The 26,278-nt window shown below is 43.9% G+C and overlaps 1 protein-coding gene across 3 annotated transcripts; it reads right to left on the bottom strand.

Moving 5' to 3' along the window:
* Window positions 1-3,629: 3,629 nt before the first annotated feature.
* Window positions 3,630-25,078, bottom strand: PTPN7 (protein tyrosine phosphatase non-receptor type 7). 3 transcript variants are annotated; one of them, XM_077335080.1, is made up of 10 exons: window positions 24,951-25,057; window positions 24,366-24,591; window positions 19,254-19,437; window positions 18,163-18,247; window positions 16,735-16,811; window positions 16,508-16,645; window positions 15,280-15,390; window positions 12,419-12,576; window positions 10,497-10,610; window positions 3,631-5,607 (listed from the first exon to the last, which is right to left on the bottom strand). In XM_077335080.1, the coding sequence occupies exons 2-10, from the start codon at window positions 24,494-24,496 to the stop codon at window positions 5,529-5,531; spliced, it is 1,077 nt and encodes a 358-aa protein (XP_077191195.1). In that variant the 5' UTR covers window positions 24,497-24,591; window positions 24,951-25,057; the 3' UTR covers window positions 3,631-5,528. The 3 variants fall into 3 exon arrangements, with proteins under 3 accessions (XP_077191196.1, XP_077191195.1, XP_077191197.1); XM_077335081.1 differs by having other exon boundaries at window positions 3,630-5,607; window positions 19,254-19,434; window positions 24,366-25,053; XM_077335082.1 differs by lacking the exon at window positions 24,366-24,591 and having other exon boundaries at window positions 24,951-25,078.
* Window positions 25,079-26,278: the final 1,200 nt, after the last annotated feature.

Genomic DNA, 26,278 nt, shown 5'->3' on the forward strand with positions numbered 1-26,278 from the left:
TTGGAAGCAGCGGCTGAATGGCTTGAGCAGAGTCATCTGAAACTCAACTCCTCCAAGATGGAGGTTTTGTGGCCAGGAAGCACAATTACCCACCCTGGCAGGGACGCAACTTATGACCGTGCCCCAGGCCAGGAATTTGGGAGTGACCGTGGATGCCTCACTAACCATGGAGGCACAGGTCAAGAGAGTAGCTGGCCAGGTGTTTTTTCATCTTCGCCAGGGTTGGCTACTAGCGCCCTATCTGCCCTCTGAACACCTAGTCATGGTGATCCATGCAACGGTCACCTCTAGAATAGATTTCTGTAACTTGCCCTACGCAGGCCTGCCCTTGTCCCTGATCCAAAAATTGCAGCTGGTACAAAATGTGGCTGCTAGGGTCATCACAGGAACATCTTGGATGACCCACATCCAGCCTGTGCTGAGGAAGCTGCCTTGGTTGTCAATTGGATCCAGTATAACATTTTGTTTTTGACCTTTAAGGCCCTTTGTGGTCTGGGGCCCACATACCTGAGGGACCACCTGTCACCCTATGCCCCCCACAAAGCTTTACGCTCTGCGGGTACTAACTTGCTGGTCATTCCTGGCCCCAGGGAAACACATCTGGCCTCATACAGGGCCAGGGCCTTCTTGGTCCTGGCCCCCACCTGGCGGAATGAACTCCCAGTCGAGCTGCAGGCCCTACGGGAGCTCTCAGCATTCCACAGGGCCTGCACAATGGAGCTCTTCTGCCAGGCCTATGGTTGAGGCCAGGGTGGGAGGAAGATCTGATTGGGGGCCCCCTGGTGCTAAGCAATGTCATTGATGTCATCCATGGCTACCTATCCCTATTCCCTTATTTAGATATGTGTCTGGGGGGGATTGGAGAATTGAATAATACTGCCATGTTTTGATTGTTTTGGTTTTATTGTACTTATGTCCCATATTGTTTTAATGGGGCTTTAGTGGGGACAATTTGTAACCTGTCAAGAGCCATTTTTGGGAGTGGGGGAAAATAAATTTAAATTATAAATTATTATAATAAATTTAAATTATTATTAGTAGCAGCAGCAGAGATAATTGTTACAAGACCTCTGAGCAAGATTTAAGTGGTCCAGAGGATTAAGCTCATATCAAATGGAATGAAATGTAGATCTGGGATTTTCATTTGTTTGAAATTGCACTGGGTTTTTATTCTGACCATTTGCATCTTTCAGTTTTACTGCCTGTTTTTTTAATCTACTGTAACCTGGTGTGAGACTTCTACAGAGGAAGCTGAGATGTACATAAATAATTATGGCTAGCATTCCTCAGAATCAGTGCTTGACAGTGCCTTTTTTGTTTATTTGGGTTGGTTTGTTTTTAGTGAGCTGTTTGACCCTTGCTCTCCATATTAGACATTTCAGCACTAAAGAGAATAGGGAAGGAGAATGACAAATACAGATGCTGCTAGATGGAGGTGATACAGTTGTTTTTATTTCTGTTTTACTGTCAAAGAGATTGTCCTCTGCCCAGCCCAGGGACTCCAAACTCTGAGTTCACAGGAGAAGAGAGCAAGAACTACCAGAGGGACTCAGCACTGCAGAGGTGCTTGCTAACAGTGTTCCAGCAGAACCAAAGGTAGGGCTGCCAGCCTACATGTGGGACCTAGAGAGACCCAGTTGCCAGACACTGCAAGGGAGACTTCACCACTGGTCCCTGAAATAACCACCATGGCCAATTTTGCAAAAAGGAAGAGTTGATAAAAATTGCTAAAAACATTGTGGTTTTTCTGATCTCTGCACAGGAGAGTGAATTTACTCTGCAAAACTGATTTTGCTCAGCAGGTCTCCACTGGGCAGTATGCAAACCTGAGCCCATTGCCTTCCAGGGAATCCTCTCACTTTGCAAGAAGGGCAGCATCAGAAGGCCCAAGCTGAGGTGGCCCAAAGGAGGCAAAGTACTTAACTGGCTGCCTGTAATCCCATCCCAGAGCTGGGCAGTAAGAACAATAATTCCTTGCAGGATCCTGACCAAAGTACAGTGCCACCACAGAAGTTCAATATCTTCCAGCAGAGCAGCTGAGCCAGATTACTTCCCAGTTTATTTAGGCTGAGGTTGGTGCACTAGGTGCAGGCCTGTCTGTCAGCTCAACACCTGCCTCTGGTTCCTCACCTCCAGGGGCTCTGCTCCAGAGAAGCCCTGACCAGGCTGGCCTGCGGGGCAGGGACTGTACTTTAACTGTGGCTCATTGTCTAGCACTGATGTGGACTTTCACACCAACCTTACAAAGATGTGGAAAATAGCTTTAAGTTGTGCTCTAAACTCAATCTTAAATTATCCATCTTTTCTTCTCCCTTAATCAATTTCAGTTTGCAAACCAAGGGGGAAATACACACACACATATAACAAAACTGTTTTTCTTATGTTGGCTCTTTGAAGATGTAAATTTATACAAGTTACGGCTCTGTTATTAAATGGCTAAGGTGTTACACTAAATGCACATAGCATGGTAGAGGGGGAAAAACACTTAGGGCTACCAGCAGACAACACTGCAGGAGGTTAGCAAATGTATGTGAACATAAGCTTCCTGTGATTTGTATGATGGAGAAGAATGGTGTTTACAGAATAAAGTTCACTTGAAGCTTCTTGTTTTAGATAAGAAACAGAAGTCCTTGATTATGAAGGACCTTCCTACTGGCTAGGACAAATAAAGCATTCTAGCTATCTGTCAAAGCTGGAGGGAAGAGAGATGGCAGAGAGTGTTCCTTGCTCTTGTGCATTCAAAAAGAAGCAGGGAGAGAATGATTTAGGTGAGAGTAGCATTCTGTTACAAAGGGCCAGCAGTAAGGAGGGTACAGGAACTGCCCTGTCTAGCTCTGCTAGCTCTTCTGCCCCCTCTAAAGCACCAGTGTGCTCTGTATATTATACAGTCCTCTACTGCCTGCACGTCTGCACCAGTATTGACTGGTAGCAGCTCTAGTAACTGCCATCCTTGTTGCAGACTATACCTGGGCCTTTCTATGTGTAAAACCTGCTCTGAGAACGAACTATGGCTAGGGATGATCGGCTGCCACCTGGAACCCATGAGAGAATTTGGGGGCAGGTTCCAGCCCCCCCCCCAAAAAAAGCCAAAACACCCTGCAAGTGATGTCATAACATTAGGAGTGGCACTCTAGGATTCACCAAACCTCTGCAGTTAAACCACAGTGTTTTTGAAAAATTCTAGAGTGTCCCCCACCCCCAATTCCATGGGGCTTTTTGAACGCCTTCAAAATAGCACAATGGTTGCCAATTGAAAACGCTACTGATTTGCTGTTATGCACAACGTTGTCGACAATCTGCCACACACCTGAAACCAATCTGCAAAAAGCACTTCCTTGTAGCGCTTTCAGGGAAATCCCCAAAAGTGGATTCACCCTCCGGAAAGCGATACACTCCTGCAACCAATCTGCAACACTAGCGAAAAAGACCTGTGCGTTAACATTGTTGCGGTTTCTACAAAGTCCCTCCCCCTGGCTCTCTTCTCTGATCTTCCGGCGAAGCGATCGCCATTTTTTTTTTCTCCGAGCGAGCGGGGATAAACGCACCAGCGAGCCTCTTTCAGTTTAGAGGCTTCCCCGGCTTCAGTCCCTCCCCTTCAGTCACTAAGCACAAAGAACAGAGAAGCCAGTTTGCTGATGTATTTTCCCTTTATTTTTTACACATTCATTCAGCTGAAAATCGGGCCCGTGAGAGGGGGGGGGATTTTTTTTTTTTCACTCGGAGGGACAGCTCAAACACACTAGGCAGCTGGATGGGTCTCTCCGTTGCAACGAATTAACACAGATTCGTTGCAATGGGTCTGTTTTTTTTATTAAAAAAACCTTTCTTAAAGGGAAAGGGGCTGTTTGGGAGCATGCTAACGGCTGCCCATTGGCTGCTTGACGGCCAGGGGCGGGACGAGCTTGGCAATAGCGCTTCCTTTCTAGCGATTTCTGCCGAGACCGGAAACCTGTGGGAAACGCTACAAAACGCAACTGGATTCCACTACAAAGGCAGGTATGCATAACGACGAATTCCACTATTTTAAATGGCGATTTTTCATTCAGTGACCAATTTGCTACAAAGATCCCGGTGCGTAAAACCCCCATGAAATTACTTCTGCTTTTTGCTGGCTAGAAGGAATAAATACATTCAGGCTCTGTAGCCGCCTAGAGAATTCCCACATTCATGTTCTGATATCAGACAACAACGCAGTATTGTAGATCCTAGCATTCATTTGAATGGCTGATATCTTTCCTGAGTGCTCTTTCAAACATCAGTTGCTGGAAATGATTCACTTTTTTAATCATCTTTTTGCTTCTGGCAGGAAATCAGAACTTTGTTTTTAAAGACCTGCCTCTCCTTCCCTCACTTTGGAACTTTTTGCTTTCACGTCAAACATACAGACTCGGAATTCATACTTGTTCCTATATGAAGACGCTGGCAGTAATTTCTACTTAATTTTTGATCTTTTGTAAACTGGTAGAGGCACATTATGCCCTAATCCTGCTTTATTTCTTCTGCACATCTATAGGTTCTGTGCAGTTGCTTTAAGCCCACAACCATCCTCTGAGATTACATTAATCATTTTAATGTAACATCCATGCAAGTTTGCCTTGTGAACAATACCTGTATTGGAATAGTTGCAGGATCAGCAAAATACCAGCGTTTCAAAGAAAATGCCATCTAGATTCTAAGGATTAAGGATGTCCAAAGCCACCAAGGTGGGCCAATTTATTACTCCAGTAAAACTGAGCCTCATCTCAGGCTAAGTGTCAGGAAGATACAGAACACCGACAGAGGTGATGGTAAAATATTTCTTTAAACTCCTTTCCCCTTCCTGACCATACATCAGTCCTGGGGGGAAATTGGCTTCTAGAGCATTATTCAAGGAATGATCAGAGGAGTAAGAGGAAGGAGAAAGTTTAGCTGTTATGTATCATGGTTTAAAGTATAGTTTTGTCAGCTTTTCCATGTAAGAACATTAGTCAGAACAGCAGAGAATAACATGGCCAGCCCAAGGCATTCTGTTCTTTTAGCAGACATGGATGTTCATCCCAGTGCCACTGCTGCAAATACATACAGGACCACTGTCTTGGACAGAACAGGGAGTCCACTTTTCTGTAGGAAACAAAGAAGCTAGGCTGATGCTGAGGCTACCTTTCCCCTGTCATGAAATGTCATCGCCTTACCCTGTAAGAATATAACCAAGTTAATCCACATTTTAATAGTTTTCTATTAGTGAATTTGAAAGCAAACAAATCCTTTCCCAGGAACAAGACATCAAATTTGTGATTATATAAATTGTTCAGAAACTGCAAAGCAAAAACAATTCAAAAACAAAAAATTGAATTGAAAGTCTGTTTCTAGATAGAATACTGTCCAATTATATGCAGCCAGCAGGTCTTCTCATGACTGGTTTATAGGGTTAAAATATACATTATAGTTTTCTGCACATGAATGTTTTTGGTCTTAAGAAGTCAGGAAAATGATCCATCAATCCAAGTGTCAAGTAGCAGCCAATTTTCCATGCTAATACAGTCAGTACGCTAATGAAGCTGCAAGGCATATGCGGCCAGTGTATGATGGAGGAATTGGTATTGTTCACTGGTCTGTATCATTCCACCTCTGCAATGCAAAGAGAATTTATTTAAACTCACAATCATAAGCAGCTACAATAATTTCATTTTGCTGATGATGAGAGGAAGCTGCCTTTTATACCATCTAGGTCAGCATTATTCCCTCTGATTTGGGAGTGGCTCTTTTGGGCAGGTAAGGAAAGTTTTCCACTTATACTATCTCAGGCCTGTCAATGATGATGTCAGGGACAGGACCAGAACATTCTGCATGCAATGCATGTGCTCAACCACTGAACCAGATAATGGACATTTTGAGCCATTTACCGATTGCAGGATCAATTTCAGGGATATACTATAGGTTAATGGAGAACCACATGTGGCTTACACAGTTCAACTTCAGGCAAACAAACCAAAGCCTTTAGCATGCCTATGAACTAAAAGAACAACAGCTGATGGTAGCAGCTGTATAATCATTGAGGGCTCTTTGCATACAGTATTCATGGATGTGGACCAGGAATGGGCAGGTAGGCAGAGAAGATACGGAAAGACCTGGAAAAGTTTGGGTGGAATGCTTGGGGAATTCACTGTGACTAGCAGATTCTTTGGGAGGTTCTAGGAGGGAACAGAGGAGGGAGTGCTGTAGGACAATGGTCCCCAACCTTTTTATCACCAGGGACCGGTCAACGCATGACAATTTTACAGAGGCCCGGGGAGGGGGTAGTCTTTTGCCGAGGGGTGTTGCTGTCGCCGCCTGAGCCCCTGCTCCACTTGCTTTCCCGCCAGCATCCCTGTCTTCCCGCCGCCCACTGGGGAGCGCTGCCAGCAGCAGCTGCGCAGTGCCACACCGAGGGGGAATCCCAGCCATGGCCGCCTCTGGAGAACACCAAAGGTGAGCCAGTGGCAGAGTGGCAGGGCAGCCCCCAAGGCAGCAGCCAGGGAGAAGGACGAGGAGGAGCCACGGACCAGTCCCGGTCCCCGGACCGGGGGTTGGGGACCACTGCTGTAGGAAACAGGCTGTTTTAGGATAGAAAACCAAGTGATGATTTGGATGTTGGATTGCCAAGCTGCAGGGATCAGTCCCCTTGGAGAAAATGACTGCTTTGGAGGGTGGCTCTATGAAATTATACATCACCAATCTCCCTCCTCACCTCATCCTCTCCAGATTCCTCAAATATTGAGGAATTTCCCAATCCACAGTTAGCAACTTTATTGGGATGACTTGTTCCTGACAGTGGGCATGTTTTTTTATATTGCAGGTCTTTATATATTTTATTGTTTTAACTAGACTTGAAAGGCTACCAAGTAAAGGTAAGCATTGTCCAAGGTAGACTGAATGGGGATTTTTGGTGTATGGGAAACAAAACTTCAGCCTCCATTCCTAGGATCACCAGAGCCTGGTGGGGAAATACCTGGAGATTAGGGGAGGGGGGTGGAGCCTGAGGAGGGTGGTTTTTTGGCAGAGAAGGGAGTATAATGTCATAGAGTCCATTTTCCAAAGTGGCCATTTTCTCCAGATGAATTGATCTCTGTCTCCTGGAGATCAGTCGTAATCCCAAGGAATATCCCTCCAGTTGCCACCTGGAGGTTGGCAACACTATCCATCAGATAGGCATGCTAAAGCATACATTTGTACTGAGACACCATCTTAGAGGCACTATGGCCTGGCTTGACAGGGAAGGCTGAAATTATTATCTTATTTACCAACCACTTATCACCAAGGCTCAGGTACTTAACCAAAATTAGTTTGTTGAAAGAGCTCACTTTGCCAAAGGCAACATGTGGAACAGAAGAATTGACTGTGACAAGGCTCTGGATTCAAGATGGAGTAATATAGGCCCAAGAACCCCGCCCCCATTCCTCCTAAAACATGGGAAAACCTTTCCCATAAAATAATGTTTGGTCCTCGCTGTGTGCAAAATCTAGAGACAAGCGGGCTGGGAAAATTGGCCAGCTGGCCTTAGCTAGGCTACGCAACCATTTGTTTACCAATTCAAAGGTTCAGGGAGAGATAAGAAAATTCACACTTCCAACAGAAAATGATCATATAGTAAGAGGCACCCAAGAGGGGGGAAACATGCACAGGAGTAAGGAAACCACCTCCCTCCAAGAGAATTCAGGGGGGATTCAGAGGAAAAGGATAAGGCACCTGACACCACTGCTGATGACCAATATTAATGGTATTTCGAAACCCCTTGTCTTAGAAATTAAAAGGCCATTTAAAAAATAGGTGGAGGATTATTATTTATTATCACATTTCCTCCCGAGCTTGGCTCAGTGCAATGTACTGGTTGAACCAGTATTCCAAGTGGGCCAGTGTACCCACTGGTCCTACTTTACCCACAGCCCTGGATACACATTAACAAGTAATTCATGTGGTGGCCAATTCAGTAGAAGGAACGTTTGGTTATCATGAGCCAAGCAGAGTGGGCCAAAGTGGGGAGTGGGGAGCAGAATTAGAATTGCCAACCACAAAATGGAGCATGGAGATTTCCCATAATTGCAGTTGATCTCTTGATTACAGATAAAATGGCTCCTATGATAGAATCATAATTCCCTCCCCTCCCCTCCCCTAATCTGCCCTCTCCTGATCTCTAGGAATTTCCTGATTCAGAGTGGGGAATCCTAAGCAGACTTCATCATTCATGCCCATCACACTTTGCTCCATGGACTTCCTGGAAAGCTGAAGTTGGCCACATATCTAAAGTGACTCTAGTTTAGTCACTGCTGGCAGAGATGAACAAAAGCAATTGCTGTCATTGCTAGCAGAGATGAACAAAAATGGGTAACAACATTATTCCAGATAGTGAAAACCAAGGATGACTGTGAAGAGTCCCAGGAGAATCTCCTCAGATTGAGTGAGTGGGCCATAATGGAGCGGATGAAGGTCAGGGTTGGTGAGGAGAAGCAAAGGGACAAGGTGTTTGAAATCTTTTCTTTATTCTTTTTCTGTACACTTTTACATAAATGGTATATAACATCTAAGGCAATTACATTTTTTAAGGCAATATAATTGTAAGTGCTGGAAATGTGATGATAAAGTGTGTGTGTGGGGGGGTTCCCCTCTATTTTTTTATTAGTGTATAGTTACGGGGCCAAAGTGCATATTGTTCTACAAGAAATGTTCAATGTTAAGTATCTAATTCAAACCTGGAAATATGGTGTTGAATATCTGTCAGGAAGGCTTTTTGATTGTGTTAAAAACCTAATTTTCGATGCAATCACTGCAACAAGGTTACATCTATAGTCAACAGAAAATTAGTTGAAGAATCTCAAGAACTGTGGAATTCTTATGTGAGAAAATTTATAAATTTTGGGCTAAGGTCAAGACATCATCTTGATGCCTTGGTTTAAGTTGAAGGGTAATTTTTGTAATACCCAAGGTTGATTGTAAGTGTTGGAAATGTTATGTTAAAGTTTGGGTTTTTTGTTGATGTTGCTTTGTTTTTATATTTACAGGCAACCGATATCTGGAATATTTGGCAATACGAAACTTCAAGCAAATGGGGACTTTGGGGGGTAGAGAGAGTTGTGATATTGTAATCAAATATATTCTTTCCTTGTTCTTTTCTATTATCTATATAAAAATAAAAATATATATTTAAAAAAAAGAAAGGAAGGAAGGCAGAGTTTTAAAGTTCCTTTGAACCTCTGCTTTTAGTTCCATCCACAAACCACCATGAACAGCACAAATCACTCTAAAAGCTTGTAGAAGTTTGTGACAGTTAATCCATTCTGAACAGGGCAAAATATTTATTTATTTATATTTCAATGTATAGGTTACCCCTCTCTTTGCAGTCTCGGGGTGGCTTACACAATAAGTTAAAACCAATACAATAAATTTAAGTTTTAAAAAATACATGAAAACAGTCTATGATTTGGTCCATGCCCATCCCTACTGGTTACTTCTTAGATGGGAGACCACCAAAGAAGTCCTGGGTAGCTATGCAGATGCAGACAATGACCACCACCATGGGGGCGGGGGGGATACAAATAATTAAATTAATTACATAAATAAATTGGGCACTCTGCCCATGGGTGGGTGAGCAGAAGGCATAAGCTTAGACTGGCGGTGGCGGAAACTTAGATTTGTGAGGCCCTAACTGTAATTATTTTCCTCGGCTCCAAGATCACTGCAGATGGGGACTGCAGCAAAGAAATTAAAAGACGCTTGCTCCTAGGGAGGAAAGCTATGGCAAATCTAGACAGCATCCTAAAAAGCAGAGACATCACCCTACCAACAAAAGTGCGTTTAGTCAAAGCTATGGTATTCCCAGTTGCAATGTATGGCTGCGAAAGTTGGACCATAAGGAAGGCCGAGCGTCAAAGAATTGAGGCTTTTGAACTCTGGTGCTGGAGAAGACTCTTGCGAGTCCCTTGGACTGCAAGGCGAACAAACCGGTCAGTCCTAGAGGAGATCAGCCCTGACTGCTCTTTAGAAGGTCAGATCCTGAAGATGAAACTCAAATACTTTGGCCACCTCATGAGAAGGAAGGACTCCCTGGAGAAGAGCCTAATGCTGGGAGTGATCGAGGGCAAAAGAAGAAGGGGACGACAGAGAATGAGGTGGATGGATGGAGTCACTGAAGCAGTAGGTGCAAACTTAAAAGGACTCCAGGGAATGGTAGAGGACAGGAAGGCCTGGAGGATCATTGTCCATGGGGTCGCGATGGGTCGGACACGACTTCGCACATAACAACAACAACTGTAATTTCTCTAAGAAAAAAAGAGTCCAATAAGAAAGACCCACAAAGATGCTATTGAACTCTTTTTTTGCTGTGCTACCTCAGACCAACACAGCTAATCACTTGCATCTGAAATTTATCTAGTTTATCCTTCAACTCTACTTTGGAGCTCTTTTTCTGCTCAATACTTATACATTGCAAGAAGGATGACAATACCTATGATTAGAAGGTTGTCTGTGCAATACCTAATACCTACCTGTCTATGCGTAGTTGACATACTATGCCCAGAATGTCCACCTCTCCTTTGTCCTTCAGCTGCTGGCATCCAATGTGTGTAGCAATAAAGCATCCCGTCCGACCAATTCCTGCACTGAAAAAACACGAAGACCAAATCAGACTACAGAATGTCACTGGAGATTTTGGGACTGAAAAGGTTCTGACTATCATAAGGGGGATTAGCACCATTCACCCTTACCAGGTACGAATGCTGCTTCTCTTATACAGCAGTCTGTAGGAACTCGTAAGTACAAATCTTGATACCAAACTCCTGATTGGAGGGGGGGGGGAGGACTTTGAAAATCATCAGTTTGATCAGAACTGTATGGCAATAGCTCAGTTGACCAGACTTAATCTGCTTTCTTGCACTGCACTTTAATAGGCTATAAAAAGGAGCCTGCCAGGAGGCTTCCTTAGGAAACTAATCTCTACCTGCAGTGGGTTAAACATCCAAAGCATGTGCCCAGAAACAGAAAGGGCAGCCGGGCTGTATCAGTTCATCATGATGTGCATTTGCCCCCTGACACCACCAGCCAACAAGGTGGAGTTTGGCAGCAGGAGAAGGCGGGACAGGAATATGTATCATAATAATGTAAAGGAATTTAGGTATGACTGGGAGGGGAGGAACTCAATCCAGGGCTGCTCTGTATGCTGGTAGACCCATGGTCTTTAGACCTGGTAGTTTTACCATAAGGGTAAACTATATGGGCAGTCCTGTATGGGAAGGAAGATATTCTCAGAAGTTCTCAGATCCTGGAGTCTTCAGTCAGAATCTGTCATTCAGGGCATACAGGGCCAAGGAGCTCCAAGCTGAGGGAGGCCATGGTAGAGCTGTAGTAATGGGAGAGGAAATGGCTGGCTGCTCAATGTGGAAATGAGGTCCAAATATAGCTTCTCCCCTAATGTTTACACTAGGCTAATTTCTATTTAACTCCAGATGCTGTTTCTTCCAACACTCCCCAGTGTTGGCAGTGAGGGGGAAAGACATCAGCAAAGACCCACTTTCTGTTGTTTCAGTAGTTACCACAGGAGTCTCTAACAGCTTTTATAGAAGCTGCAGCCACTGTTTTGATGCAGTTAACAAAATTTAGGGGCTTTCTTGTCTCAGATAATAGGCACATTCTGGGCTCAAAATGGACAAGTGATGGGTATGTTTCATTAAATTTAGATTACATTCCATCCATCTTACTGGAAAGATAGATATCATCTGGGAGGGAAATGCTAATAAAATAAGAACCAGTACAGTGTGTTGGTGAGAGAGTGCCAAACTAGCTTGTGAAAGTTTGAATCTCTGTTCTGCCACAGAAGCTCTGACTTCTACCATTCCCCCTTGAGTCATTTTTCTCGGTTCACTCTCTCTTTGTTTGCGGGGTTTGTTCAAGGTTCCAGATGATGTTGCTCCCTCCTGGGTCTGGCACCACTCTACCTGGCGTTGCCCCGCAATAAGGGAACACGGATAAATCTGCAGTCTCTTTTTTATCGCGGGAGACAATGAGCAGCAAGTTGCAGCAGGGATGTCAGGAAGGGAAAACCCGGGCTGTCCCTTTTCCCGCCCTCCCAATGGAACTGAATAATTTTTAAAACAAATAAATAAGTGGGCAGTGTGATCTAGAGATGAGTTGTAATTCCAGCAGATCTCCACCACCACCCCCATCTGGAGTTTGGCAACCCTATCCCAACCTCCATGTTTTGAGTCTGAGCCCTGAAAGAGTGAAGAGGTTGCCCAGCAAAAAAGTTGCTAAGCCCTAGCCCAAATGAAGCCTTGATATTGGGAAAGTTTTGAATATGCTGGCATATTCTAGTTTTGAATATTTTGGCAGCCAACTTCAATAGCCTCCTCCCAAGGGCACTGTAGCATTGAAATATTTGTACCACTGCAATATTACGGGAGAACATTCTTACCTGCAGTGCACAACAACAGGTCCTGTGCACTCTGAAGCCTGCAGAATCTTTTCTGCCTTGAAAACTAAGTTCAATAATGTCTTGACTGATTCTGGGGTTTTCTGGTCTGGCCAGGATGAGAATACGATGTGTTTCACTGTGCGACATTCATCTTTGAGCTGAGAATCATCATGAAATTGAAAGGATTTTATTTCTGATTTTTTCATTCAGCCTTTCTTGACCAAAACAAGACATTTATGCAGTGTCAACAAAAAAGCGTAACAAGAATTTAAAAATAAGATAACTTAAAATGAATGAAGTAAAAAACAATTATGCATAAAACCATAAAGCTGAATCACAATTTTTTTCTTTGTGATTCAGATATATTTCCAGTTCACTTCCTTAAAAAAATTATTTTGAATTAGATTGTCGCAGATTATGTGGAAACACATAATCTGCAACAATCTGATTGTTCCCAGCAGCCCTCATTGGCAGCTGCCCTGCCAGGGCCACTCCTGGTCCTGTAGCTGCCTCCTTTGGGTGGAGGCCAGGGGGGCCAGAAGACAAAGGGGTGCAGTGGCAGCTGGCCAGGCCCGGTACTGAACTTTGCATCCACCGCTGCTGCCTATTTTCTGTGATGTTCTTCTGCCGTCGCTACTTGGTGCGGGTGGCAGCAGCAGGCTGAGCAGGGCTCAGTACTGGGCCGGGCCAGCTGCTGCCTCCCCTGGCTGTCTTCTACTCTGTTCCCCTCATTGCTTGCCTGTCCGTCATGGACAGATGTGGAACAAATGGACATCACATCCGGTATCATTTCTGTTAGGAGTGCACCCACAGATGTGTTTCCACATCAGGAACCTTTTGCACGAGTTTGCCCAGGCTTCTGAAGAATAATCCTCTTCTCTTTGCTTCTGGTATAGTTTTGGACCTCATTTAAACTCTCCATCTTTGAATAAAACGGATTTCAGACCCAAACTCAGAGGGTTTGGCATCAGACACTGTCACTTTTTGATGGGATTGGAGCAGTATAGCATTGGGTCATTGTTTGCTTTACAGGAGGATCACCTAACCACGGGTAGCTGCAAATGCTTAAAAAGTGCACCTTTATATCAAGAATGCCTGCAAAAAGGAGCTCTTCCACCAGGCATTTGGTTGAGATCAGACATAACCAACAGCGACTGAAGGGCCCCTGCTCCCCTCCTCACTCTCAGAACTCCACCAGAATACCCTGGACCTGTTTGCACTGTTGCACTGTTGCATTGTTTATATTGTTTATACTGTTATATTGTTATATGGTTACAACTATTAGTTATTAATATAATTGTACAGTTATTCATATGTTATAGACTGTTTCATGTACTGTTCCATGTAAACCGCCCTGAGCCTCCAGGGAGGGCGGTATATGAATGAATGAATGAATGAATGAATGAATGAATGAATGAATGAATGAATGAAGCGCTTTTGTTCAGAGTGGCAGCAGGTCCAAGGTGATTTTTGCAAGACTTCTCCCACTTAAACAGCCCTCCCCATGTTCAACCCTGTAATATATTTGTTGTGGGAAGAAGGATGACTTGCTAGGCTTTTGATCTTATTTTCCATAAATCTTTCAGTGGCTTTGGGAAAACATGTAGATTCAATTGAAAGAGCCCAGAAGCTGCTGTGCCAGCTGAATTCAACAGCTGCTGAGATGCCAAGAGAAGTCTGCAGGTTACCGATACAAAAACGTTATTACAGGCAACCAGACTGCAATCTGAACCAAGTCCCACATAAACCAATTTCTATGTACAATCATGCTCTACAGAAGTACCCTTCTTCAAACACCACCCTGAAAGTCATCACATGGCATCCCCAAGAGGCACTTGTGGTTGCTGAAAATGCACAGTTTCCAAGATCCAGAGCCAGACCTGCAACTCTGACAAACAAGAAGAGCAGTCTCATTGATGACAAGAAATGCTCTACCACCTGATGTATTATTTTAGTGGTACAGGAAGATAGATTTTATGAGTCCCTGGGATTTTTTGCCTTCTGGGTGCCAAAAGAAGGGGGAAATAAAGTCCATGCCTCTGCTCCAAAGGAATGGGGTGCCAACATAGCACAAAGGCAAATATGGGAAAAGTCAAATAAGAAAGTAGAGCAGCATCCTGTTCTATTTAGGACACACTTGCCTTACTACCTTACTTGCCTTAGAGCCTCTTGCGGCGCAGAGTGGTAAGGCAGCAGACATGCAGCCTGAAAGCTCTGCCCATGAGACTGGGAGTTCAATACCAGCAGCCGTCTCAAGGTTCAATCAGCCTTCCATCCTTCCGAGGTCGATAAAATGAGTACCCAGCTTGCTGGGGGGGGGGGGGGAGGTAAATGGTAATGACTGGGGAAGGCACCGGGAAACCACCCCGTATTGAGTCTGCCATGAAAACACTAGGAAGTTCACCAAGGTATAATACTTCAGAGCCAACCCTTCCAAACAGCCTGTTTGTTCAGTAGAACTTATTTCTATCATCTTGCAGATCAGTTGTTATTCCAGGAGATCTCCAGGCCCCTCCTGGAATTTTATAACCCTGTGGTGGGGACTTGTGTAGGATTGGATTGTAAACTAACATTTTATTTGCCTATTTATGTAGTTCTTATTACTTGCTGTAACCACATGCATCTTTCTGGTGTTTTTTACCATTCATACAGATATTATGCAATTTGCTTTTGTGATTGATCATGCAATAGAGTCTTCAAACAAACCAGTTAAGTTGCAGGAGGAACACCTTGGACTGTGTTTTCCTACTAGTAGTTGTGTTCCCACTGGGATATGAACTCACAGTAGCTTAGGACTTCTGCTTATAGAGAATTTGCATCATAGCCCTCCTCTCCCCAGCCCTCCTGAGTCACTAGCCTACCTGCAGGCCAATATCTCGGACAGTGTATTCTTCACACTCGCACGTGTCTTGCACACTGATGGTGAATGACCCATAGGTCGCCTCGGTTTCAGGCCAGTAACAGATACATTTCTGAAAGCAAAAACACAGATCCCCTCAAGAGAAAGCGGCAGCATAAGTAGCTAAGTCAGAATTCTAGAATAACACAAAAAAGAGCAAAGCCTTTCATCCACCACACCCAGTCCTGCCAGAGTCACCTGCACGATTCAGACAATGGCATGACATAAGCAAGGGACAGGGACACTACATGTAGGTGAGTACACAGAAAACTCTAATTTAGATAAGGCCATGGTTCCCAGAAAGTCCTGGGAAGATTTGTGGGGGAAAGGGAGCTTGAGAAAATACTGGAAGCAAAGTTGATGCCTGGGACCTGTCTATTTACATTCACTTTGTGCTGCATCTGGAATATTAAAGCAGTAATAGGCTAGACCCAGTTCCTACAACTGTTATGCTGCAGTTTGAATCTTTGTAATCTGAAGTTTACAGAGATTCATTTGCATCCTAGAAGAATGATTGAAGCTTAGGTTGGTTCCGCATGAGGGTTACTTTGTATCACTCGAGGATTGCTCTTTCATTATTAGGAAGTACAATTGAATTTGTGGTTCCTTATGGCACTCGTTATAGCATTATATTTAGCCAAAGATTGTGTCTATTCAAAAGTAAATCTTCAGCAGCACTTTCCCTTTTGTTCCTTGGTTTTCAACTTAATTAATTAATTTCTGCCTCTCACCTGGCCAGCCAGATGGCTCATACATTCAAGAATTAATTGAAAACTATCAGAAGGGGCTTAAATATTCTATTTCACCTTGTAGCCGCTGCTCGTATTTCTATTTTACTGTACATACTGAAATAGCGTTAACAATCATATAAAAGAGAATAAATGTGTTTTTGTGCCTCAAAATATACTGTTACAGCTAAAGGATTATCATCCTTTGTTGAGTTGATTACTTCTTAATAGTTGATCTTTTAAGGATGAATGTGTTCTCCTGAATGAGGCAGTTTACTTGCAGGGTGGGTCATTAAACCCGAGATGTGTAGGGAATGGAGTACAGTGGAATAGGAGAGAGTTGCAGTTTTTCAAGAGTTTGTTCCTTGTCCAGGCTTTCTACAAATTAACCAGTTCCCCCTGTTACATTCATGATCACACACAGCAGATGCAAGGAAGCCAACAGGCCCACTTCAAAAATACCTCTTTCTCTTCTTTTAGTTTGGTGAGCATAACTATAACAGGAGCCTTTTCCTGCCACACCATCGTCCAAAAATCTTTAATTGTATTTAGCATGGGCCCTTGAGTGGCAACGTAGGCTTTCTCTTGCCCATTGTAGCCCTAAGAAGCAGAGACAGAAGTAGCCATGAGAAAGACAAGCTCCAGCATTCCCTTGCAAGAGTTATCATGTCCATAAGACCCCAGCTCACCCGGATGTAGTTCGCATTTATGTAGCTCTCCTCTTCTTGGCAGTCAGCACTCTTGAGGTAGACACGACTCTGGGGATCTAGAGGCACAGTTCAGTTAGATCTTGTGTCCATCTCCATTGAGTACAGAGGATGGTTCCCCCCTGCATTAACCAAGCCAGTCTTTCTATGTGGATCCATGCCACAGTAACCTCGAGGCTAGACCTTTGTTATGTACTTTACATAGGCTTGCCTGTAAGGACAATTCAGGAACTTCAACTGTGCTAGCTTGTACAGCATGCTACAACTCAATTTCTATCAGAAGCTATAAAAAGTGAGCATATATGACACCTTTGGGACCTTCATGACCCACATATTTCCGAATAGTCACCTCTGCAACAGGCTTATCCTCTCATGGATAGAGGCACAGAGAACATTTAGATCACTGTGAATATTCTCCATAGGCCTAGCTGCTGTTGCTACTTCTTCACAACATAGATCTATAGGTGTGCCCGTCATTTACTACAGAGCTGTTTATGTTTGGCTTGACCAGCATCAGCTTGATGTAATTTGCTGCCACAAACACTCTCTTCCTCTGCCACCCCCATGGGCTCCACATTTTGGAGCCTCGGGGTACCAGAACTAAAAGGCATATGCACCTTTTCCTGTAGTGCCGATGCAGGGTTCAAAACAGACTCCAGATATGGTTGTTTGAAAACTAATCTGGCTTGGACTTTGACTTGGGCCCTTTCTGTACTCACGGCTTACTTCTGACAATCGGAGAAATCAAGTTAGTATGCCTTTAACTTGAATCCTGTGCCTGCCTTCTGCACCTTTTAAAAAATTTCTCATGGGAATTGTGGAGTATGTGTTCTGTACCCCAATAAGAAAATGGAATTTCTTTGGCTTAGGGGTAAAGAAAGGAGAAAAAGCACTGAAAAAGCACTCTTAAAAACCAGGAGAAACAGCGAACTGAATGCGAACTGAACACTAAAGTGTGGAAAATCCAGAATCCTCCCTCTAAAGCAGCCGTTTTCTCTGGAGATCAATTCCAGAAGATATCCAGTCCGCACTTGGAGGTTGGTAATCCTATGGAGGAGGTCACAGGTTCTGTTGCGGGCACCTGCAATAACATGATCTCAGGCATCGGGTGGGAAAAGACCTTTCTGTGGCCGAGGCCTCTGTTAACCAGAGCAGACAATACTGAACTAGATGGACAAATGCTCTGATTCAATATGAGACAGTTTCAGAAGCTGGAAGCTACAGAAATAAAATAACGGCACACATGCCATGTGGAAATATCCTTGGGGGCCTCAACTTGGGGGTCTGCCAGTGTTTCACAGAACATGATCTCTGTGACACAGCAATACAAAGCCTGGGTGAAGCACTGGATAAAATCCAGACAAGTGCCTTGACTCTCCCATGCTCCAGAAGGACTAAAGTGGCACGTACTTGGTAGGATGGATTTGTATCTGTCCTTTGCGGCTCGACCTGGAATGTCCAGCTCTTCTGAACTGGCAAAGTTTGAAGGGATTTTCTGTTAAGGAGTGAAGGAAGAATTGCTGAAACAATTAAGAATCATATCATAGAATCATGAGAATTGGAAGGGGCCATACAGGCCACCTAATCCAACCCCCTGCTCAATGCAGGATCAGCCCAAAGCATCCAGGATAAGTGTCTGTCCAGCCACTGTTTAGACTGCCAGTGAGGGGGAGCTTGCACCTACTGATACCTAGATGATGCCATTCTACACGTAGTTTAAATGTATTATTGCAGGCTGTATCCTTTGCTGCTAACAGGAACTGCTCCTTACCCCTATGGGCAATCTTGGTGCAGTGGTTAGGAGCACCAACTTCTAACCTGGTGAGCTGGGTTTGATTCTGCACTCCACCACATGCAGCCAGCTGGGTGACCATGGGCTTGCCATGGCGCTGATGAAGCTGTTCTGACCGAGCAGTAATATCAGGGCTCTCTCAGCCTCACCTACCACACGGGGTGTCTGTTGTGAGGAGAGGAAAGGGAAGGCAATTGTAAGCTGCTTTGAGACTCCTTCAGGGAGAGAAAAGCAGCATATAAGAACCAACACTTCTTCTCTTCCAAGTGACAGTTTTTCAAATAATGCCAGCAGTCATGGCCCCTCTCAACCTCCTCTTCTCCAGGCTGAACATTCCCAACTTCCCAAAACACAATTGAAAAGGCAAATAAGCAACCTGCTTCAAAGATGAATTCGTTATCAGGCAGCCAGATAATGGTAGCACTACAGTGTTCCTGCTTTACCACTTCCAGTGTTCCTGCTTTAACTAGCTCTGAATAATGGGAACCAAGGAGACTTTATATCAAATATGTGCTACTCAGGGTGCTAGTAGGTTTATACTAAGGTCCTGCGTTGACTCGATCTCTAGAAACCTTTGTTAGACACAGGAAAAGTCCTATTGCTGTTCCTATCAGTTGTATGGGATGTAGCCTTGAGGGCCTACCAGGCCTTTGGGCAGTAGGAACTTACACATTAAAAAATCAGGACAGAGCACTTCTGAGCATCTTACCGCAAACTCCTCTTGAAGTTCCTCTGGATTCCAGCACCTCTGCTGGAGCATCTCCCGAGTAAAAACATGACTTGCTGATTTCAGGAGCTGCACTGTGACATCCCTTGGAGTAGACACGGACAGGATAGGTTCTGTGTTGCTCAGGGAACTCATGTCCAGCACCAGGGACACATTGGAACCTCTTCTGAAAGGCAAACAAGTATGGATATGCAAACCCTTTGCCTGGAGACCACAGCCGGTGTCACATGGAGGGGTGACTGGCTGATGTGAACTACTGAAAAGACTCACAACAGATACCTGAATCCAGTCATAGGAGTAACATTGCACAGCTCTTATATAAGACAACATGGCAGCCCCTTTGGGTTTTTTCCCCTTCTTGCATGAAAACAGACACACAAGGAAAACTAATAGTGGAAACTGTGTAGATGTTTTAATCCCCCCTTCCCCATTGCAGTTATAGACCCAAATTGGAGCCAAATGTCCAGGTGGAAGCAAGGCAACATTCTAAAATTTAGCACATATTTGTTTGCTATGGGATTTTTTAAAAGATTATTTTGATAGTACAACCCAAATATACATACACATAATAATATTATTGCTATTATATATTGTAGGTTTTTAGATATGTTACAATGTTACATTTTTATGCGTGAGCATGAAAATCACAGAATAAAATCCATGATCTTTATAATATCACCACTTGATCACATGGAATAAAATATGCATGTAAGTGATTATTTATATTTCTTCCTGGCAAATCTTTATTTTTAATTGTCTTAAACTTCTTTTGACATTGTCTTTAAAAAAAAAACTCTGGACAATTTTTATTTTTAGGCATCAACACAATTCTGACTAACTGTATTAACGTGACCACTGTAGAAGACCTATTGGGCTAAAATGCATTTGGCCCTGCTTACTGTGGCATTGTTTGTGGACAGTCAACTGAGATACTCATTGAGTATGGTTGTCATCCTCCAGATTAGGGCTAGAGATCTCCTTGCAACTGATCTCCAGGTAGGGATCCCAGTCCTCAGGTGGGACCTGGGAATCCCCTGGAATTATAGCTCATCTCCAGATGACAGAGATCAGTCCCTCTGAAAAAAATGGTTGTTTTGAAGATGGACTCCATAGCATTGTATCAGCATTTCCTGATATATAGCCTATATCGTTGTACTTGTAGTTTAAACCCATTACTGTGCATGCTCTCCTCTGCAGCCAGCAGAAACAGCATCCTGCCCTCCTCCAAGTGACAACCTTTCAAATACTTAAAGAGGGCTATCATGTCCCCTCTCAACCTCCTTTTCTCCAGGCTGAACATTCCCAAGTCCCTCAACCAATCTTCATAGGGCTTGGTCCCTTGGCCCCAGATCATCCTCGTCGCTCTCCTCTGTACCCTTTCAATTTTATCTACGTCCTTCTTGAAGTGAGGCCTCCAGAACTGCACACAGAACTCCAGGTGTGGTCTGACCAGTGCTGTATACAATGGGACTATGACATCTTGTGATTTTGATGTGATGCCCCTGTTGATACAGCCCAAAATGGCATTTGCCTTTTTTACCGCTGCATCACACTGCCTGCTCATGTTTAGTTTACAATCCACAAGTACCCCAAGGTCTTGTTCACACACAGTGTTACCTAGAAGCGTATCCCCCATCCAGTAGGTATGCTTTTCATTTTTCTGACCCAGATGCAGAACTTTACACTTATCTTTATTAAATTGCATCTTGTTCTCATTTGCCCATTTTTCCATTGTGTTCAGATCTCTTTGAACTCTCTATCTTCTGGAGTATTTGCCAGACCTCCTAATTTGGTGTCATCTGCAAACTTGATGAGTAGTCCCTCCACCCCCTCATCTAGATCATTAATAAATATGTTAAAAAGTATTGGACCGAGCACCGAGCCCTGAGGTACCCCGCTACTCACCTCCCTCCAGTCTGATGAAACACCATTGACAACAATGACAACAACACATTTCCATTCTGAAGATGTTATTAATTGTTGGACGTTGAGTGAAGCAGCTTTTCTTATTTACCATTGAGAAACCCCTGAAACATTCTTCAAGCTTTGAGAAATCCCAGAATTGGTGTGACTGTGTACAGTATGGTTGGAAAACACAGCTGTGGACATGCTCACCTCTCCCCCCTCCAGGCCCATCATAGGCCATGGGGGGGGGGGCAACAGGACCATATATGGTCATATAATGTAATAAGTGGTTATCAAATTTTTAAAATATATGAAAATTAATTAACTACCAATTCAGGAAACCCTTCTAGGGTGATCAAGAAGGCTTGGAGTAAAGTGACAAAGGGTCGGTGGTTTCATACAGCGAATTTCCTTCTGTTAATAAACCTTCTCTGAAACACTATGGTCATTTCAAGCAGTGCTTCCCCCCCCCCTGCATTTTTTTTACCTTAATCTTCCTTGGAGGTTTTTTTAATGTTTTAAGTTGGGAGCTAAACCAATATAGCACTTCAGTGCTATAGCTGCATCATTGAAATGCCAGCTTGGTTAGTGGTTAAGAGTGGCAGCCTCTAATCTGGCAAGTTGGATTTGATTCCCCACTTCTCCTTCACATGCAGCCAGCTAGTCACAGTCCTGATATTGTGATTCTCACAGAGCAGTTCTGTCAGAGCTCTCTCAGGCCCACCTACCTCACAGTGTGTCTGTTGTAGGGAGAGGAAGGGAAAGTGATTGTAAGATGCTTTGAGTCTCCTTCAGGTAGTGAAAAGTGGAGTATAAGATCAACTCTTCTTCTTCATAATGGTTTAGTGCTATAGTGTAGCGATCCCCAACCTGTGGGCAGCGGACCACATGTGGTCCTTCGACTAATTGGAGGTGGGCCCCGAAGGACGCCTTCTCCCCCCCCAGCCCTTTACTTCACCCCCTCCCCAGCCCTTTACAACACACTTCATTGTTGTGGCGTGTCTGTATCTTATGTTGAAGGGATGTTTAAACATTACCATAGCGATCAGATAGGGTTAGGGCAGTGGTTGAGAGTAGAGGAGTAAACTACCCCCCCCCCGAGCCTCAGTAAAAGGCGTTGAGTGGTCCCCGGAGAGTGGTCCCCGGCATTGAGTGGTCCCCGGTGATAAAAAGGTTGGGGACCACTGCTATAGTGAATCAATGGAGTCAGGGCATGTTAATGGTCCCTCTATATCACTGAAGTGCTATATTGGTTTAGCGCTATAGTTATCAATTTAGAACATTAAAATAAAACTCCCAAGGAAGATAGCAAAGCAAAAAAGGGCAATGAAAAAAAGCAGAATTGTTGGAGGTGTTATGGACATTTTAAACAGCATGTCACAGTGATTCAGAAGGACAATGAAGCTGTAAAAGAAAGCAGTTTCCCTCAAAAGTGGCTCAACTACACCTTGCTAACCGGGCACAAAAGGCTTGTATGTGTTGGAATAGGCAATGTCAGCTGTACAAAGAAGAAGAAGAGAAGAAATCCCTGTAGGGGGCAGCAAGAAGACGGTTAGATGGCATAGTGAGGTCAGGACCTTCTCTCCAGTTAAGTGTCATTCCTTGTCTGTCTCCAGATTGCTACTTTTAGATGCAATTTTCTGTTTATTTTTGGAAGCCACAGTTCCCCCCCCCTCTCTCAGATATATAGATAGCCACTATCCCTGTCTCCTCTGCACTATCAAGTATGGTAATTCCTGAATAAACCTTTACCCACTCTTTAATCAGTTTGTGCAACCTCACCATGCAAAGCTTTTACTCTGCTAACAGTATGAACAAGAAAATAAATTCCTCTAGTAGCTGTTTACTGTCTGAAATGATGGGGAAAACCCATTAGCAATCAGTTACTAACACAGAATACAAAGGCAGTTTGAAAATGGCCAGAGACTTGCTCAAAAATTAACAAAGAGTTGAACCTCAGTTTCCTATGTTTGAATCCAGAACTGTAGCCATGGTACTACATTGGCTCTCCAGATCATTTAGGGAGGTTTCATGTGGTGCCTGGGACTGGGCAGTCAGCTGTGCAAAATAGTCAACAGTAACGAATAATGCTCGTTGCCATCTCCTTCAGCAACCTGAACGGAAGCAGAATCAACCGGAACAGAACCAAACGCAAGCCCAGAGAGCCGGTGTGGTGGTGTGGTTAACAGTGATCGATTTGTATCTGGGAAACTCAGGTGCAAATCCCCACGTGCCACGGAAGCTCACTGGGTGACCTTTGTCCAGTCACACCGATTCAGCCTAAACTAACTCATAGGGAGCTTGTGAGGAAAAAATGGAGGAAAGCTGTAAGGTGCTTTGGATCCCCATTGGGGGGAGTGTTGGGTACAAATAAATTAAGTACATGAATAAATAAAATAGAAGCTGTCTTTGAATTTGTAAAACAGAGAGCCTGTGTAAAGGAGTGAGTACAGTGTCGGAGTAGAATCTCAGAGACAGATTTAAATCCCTACTCTATCATGTAAAATTGCTGGCTAACCAGGGCCCAGTCATTCTCTCAGTCTAAGACATGTTACAGGGTTGTTGCTGTAAAGATAAAATGAAGGGAGACTTTGAGTCCTGACTGGGTAGAAAAATAGGAGAAATAAGCAGCAGTAGATGACTACAGCTTCAGTAAAACAGTCCTCTGATGTTACATATATCATCCCAAATATAATAATAAATATAACAAAATAAATCAAATACAAAATTCCTAAATTGCATCAATTTTAGGCTGATAATGTGATGAATAAGAATGTTCATCTATGGGTCCTGGGTTGCATACTGTCAGATCCCTGTGGAAATAACTTGGTTATTTATGAGATCTTTATCTTGCCCTTCATCCAAGGTGTTTGGCATACCGTTTGTGGCTCCTCTCCCCATTTCATGTCACAACAATCTTGTGGGGTCAGTTATGCTAAAGAAGAGGGATTGCCCCCAGACTCCCAGTAAGCATCATGACAGGGTAGGGATTTTGATGTCAGCCTCCTCAATCTCAATCCAGCATTCTAACCATTATGCTGCATTTGGCCCTACTGAAGCAGCACGGACATGTTCGTTGACTAATATAGTCATTTACACCCATTGCTGCATGTAGGGAATGGCTTCTGTTCATGGGACACATCTTCATTCTAGATGCTGGAATCGACCTCAAGAACTCCACAGACTTACCTGTCCTGCAGACGCACATGTTTCTTCATCTCCCGATTACTGATGGTAGACTTGTCCATTCTGTCTTTCAGTTCCTTAAGGAGGAGGTTGGATCTATGAACACTGGAGCATGTTGAGCAGTCAAGGACCATGCTGCTGCAGCAGCAGATTCTCTGTACTGACAATCCAGGGTAACCAGGAACCAGATACTACATAAGTCAATGAGTGCTTAGGGTTGGAGGAACACCTACAGATCATAAAGCAAATGACTTTCACTTTTTCCTGTTTCCTGAACAGATTCTTTAGCGTAGGCATTGGACCAATCCTGCTTCATCATCAGACATACATACAAAAAGTGGACCCTTCAGAGCTGGGGAAGAGGTATGTTCCCCCCTCCATGAAAAGCTAGCCAACAGCAGAGACAAAACCCATAAAGCTATCATCACTTAAAAGGTCCTTCTGAACTTTACAGCAGAGTCATTATGCTTCTGCCCCAGCAAACGGTTGTATTTGACACCCTCCATCTAGGTCTGCACATTTCCAGCAGATAATGAGGGCTTCCCCACCCCAGCTGCCTACGAGTCTCAGTTCTGCCAATTCACTCACCCACTACTGTCAGCAGGCCCATCTCCCCTTTCAGTTTCTAGTGGAGCCCTGGGTCCTCAAGTAATGTGCACATACAGAGCAAAGAGTGAATGCAGGAAACTCCTTATCACAGAGCTGATAGCTTCTTTGACACTTCCTCCTCTTGCTCCACTCTTGTAGCCACCCACACATGTGCTGGCCACAAACTGAAAAGCTCCATCCGCAAACACAGCCCCATGACACCCAAAAGCACCTCTGACGCTCTTGCATATTGTTTATGCGACATTTTATTTTTATTATTATTTGTTACATTTATCCCCTGCCCTTCCTTGGAGACTCAGCACCAGCTTGATTTAGGTCTCATGTCTGAAGATACTCTCAGTATAGTAAACACTTCAGGGAAAGGCCTAAAGACATGCTGAGGAAAGCTAAAGGTTTATTTATTTATTTATTTGTTTGTTTATTACATTTATATACCAACCACCCACGGTTTACATGAAACATAAGAACAATACAGAGAAACCAATAGCCATAAATAACAGGAATAACAGTAAATCACAATAGAATGAAAGTACAGTAGAACAATAAGAATAGTAATTCATAACCGTAGCATACTGACTGACCCATGGTTGGTTGGTTCCAACGATGAGTTTCATAGGAGGGAGGCTGGGGGCCCAGTAGATGTTGATTCAGTTGACCTCAACCAAATGCCTGGAGGAAGAGCTCCCTTTTGCCGGCCCTGCAGAATTGTTCTAGTTTTGTTAGGGCTCTGATCTCTTATGGGAGCTCATTCTACCCGGTGGGGGGCCAGGACAGAGAAATCTCGGGCCCTGATTGAGGTCAAGCAACCTTCCTTGGGGCTAGGGATCACTAGCCAGCTGGAGGTAGGCTGGAAGGTACATATACATATATACTTGGTCAGTTTGGTGTAGTGGTTAGGAGTGCGGACTTCTAATCTGGCATGCCAGGTTTGATTCTGCACTCCCCCACATGCAGCCAGCTGGGTGACCTTGGGCTTGCCACAGCATTAATAAAACTGTTCTGACCAAGCAGTAATATCAGGGCTCTCTCAGCCTCACCCACCCCACAGGGATATCTGTTGTGGGGAAAGGAATGGGAAGGCAACTGTAAGCCCATTTGAGCCTCCTTCGGGTAGAGAAAAGTGGCATATAAGAACCAACTCTTCTTCTTTCTGAAACTTTTTTTTATAAGCCTCCAAATTTTAGTGAGTTTTTCCTCCTGAGATGACAGCCTCTGATTTATTTTTCTCTCTGAGGTTCTATGATTTTTATGAAATATAACATTATAAAATGCAGTAACTCCCTCAATAGTTCTGCTCAACACAATAG

This window comes from Paroedura picta, chromosome 4 (genome assembly GCF_049243985.1).
Source record: "Paroedura picta isolate Pp20150507F chromosome 4, Ppicta_v3.0, whole genome shotgun sequence".
NCBI lineage: Eukaryota > Metazoa > Chordata > Lepidosauria > Squamata > Gekkonidae > Paroedura > Paroedura picta.

What these genes read in the sequence shown, in the direction of transcription:
- PTPN7 (XM_077335080.1), bottom strand. Translation starts at nt 24,496, where the DNA reads ATGGTCCTTGACTGCTCAACATGCTCCAGTGTTCATAGATCCAACCTC. An exon ending in TAAATGCGAACTACATCCGG is followed by an intron (nt 16,646 to 16,734) that starts GTGAGCTGGGGT and finishes TCTGCTTCTTAG; the next exon opens with GGCTACAATGGGCAAGAGAA. An exon ending in AACTAAAAGAAGAGAAAGAG is followed by an intron (nt 15,391 to 16,507) that starts GTATTTTTGAAG and finishes TTTTGCTTTCAG; the next exon opens with AAATGTATCTGTTACTGGCC.